Source organism: Penaeus monodon, chromosome 30 (genome assembly GCF_015228065.2).
Source record: "Penaeus monodon isolate SGIC_2016 chromosome 30, NSTDA_Pmon_1, whole genome shotgun sequence".
Taxonomy (NCBI): Eukaryota; Metazoa; Arthropoda; class Malacostraca; order Decapoda; family Penaeidae; genus Penaeus; species Penaeus monodon.
Window position 1 is genome coordinate 15778741 of NC_051415.1, and position 506 is coordinate 15779246.

At 43.3% G+C, this 506-nt stretch overlaps 1 protein-coding gene across 1 annotated transcript in view; it reads left to right on the forward strand.

The window, feature by feature from the left end:
• LOC119592360 (indolethylamine N-methyltransferase-like) overlaps positions 1 to 506 on the forward strand; it is a 24751-nt gene that overhangs the window by 19757 nt on the left and 4488 nt on the right. Inside the window, exon 8 of the mRNA XM_037941188.1 lies at positions 384 to 473. Within this exon, the coding sequence (XP_037797116.1) occupies positions 384 to 473 (90 nt within the window). The remainder of the gene's footprint in view (positions 1 to 383; positions 474 to 506) is intronic.

Here is a 506-nt window from a genome sequence, read left to right on the forward strand (position 1 = left end):
CCCTAAAATGTGACGATGAATGAGCATCATGTTCATCGTTTTCCAATAATGGCCTCGTTTATGTGACTCCAAATAGACAGACAAATGCCAGGGATGCATGACTATACTGCCGAAGGTGCTGCCATATTTCATGCAGTTTTAGCGAGTAATCGATTTCTTGCTGTTTTAAAGCTAATTACATACCTTGCAATTGCAAAGCCAGCGTTTGGTCACTTAACAACTCCACCTTTAATGCAGCATTACCACGGGATAATATCATCTAACATAGACATTAATATCCCTCAGTCATATTACCCTTGCGATTTCGCCATTATCAAAAGCGTCAGATTACCTAATCCATCAGTTGGTATTTATTATTTAATTGTGTTTCCCGTTTCTCCCAGATCGGAAATTGAGTCTTGGATGGACTGCAGACCCGAAGCACTGGACTGGTCGCCGTTCTTTAGTTACCTCGCAAGTCTGGGAGATGGCAGGTCAGTCGGGGCCCACGGTTCTGTTGCTCGTCA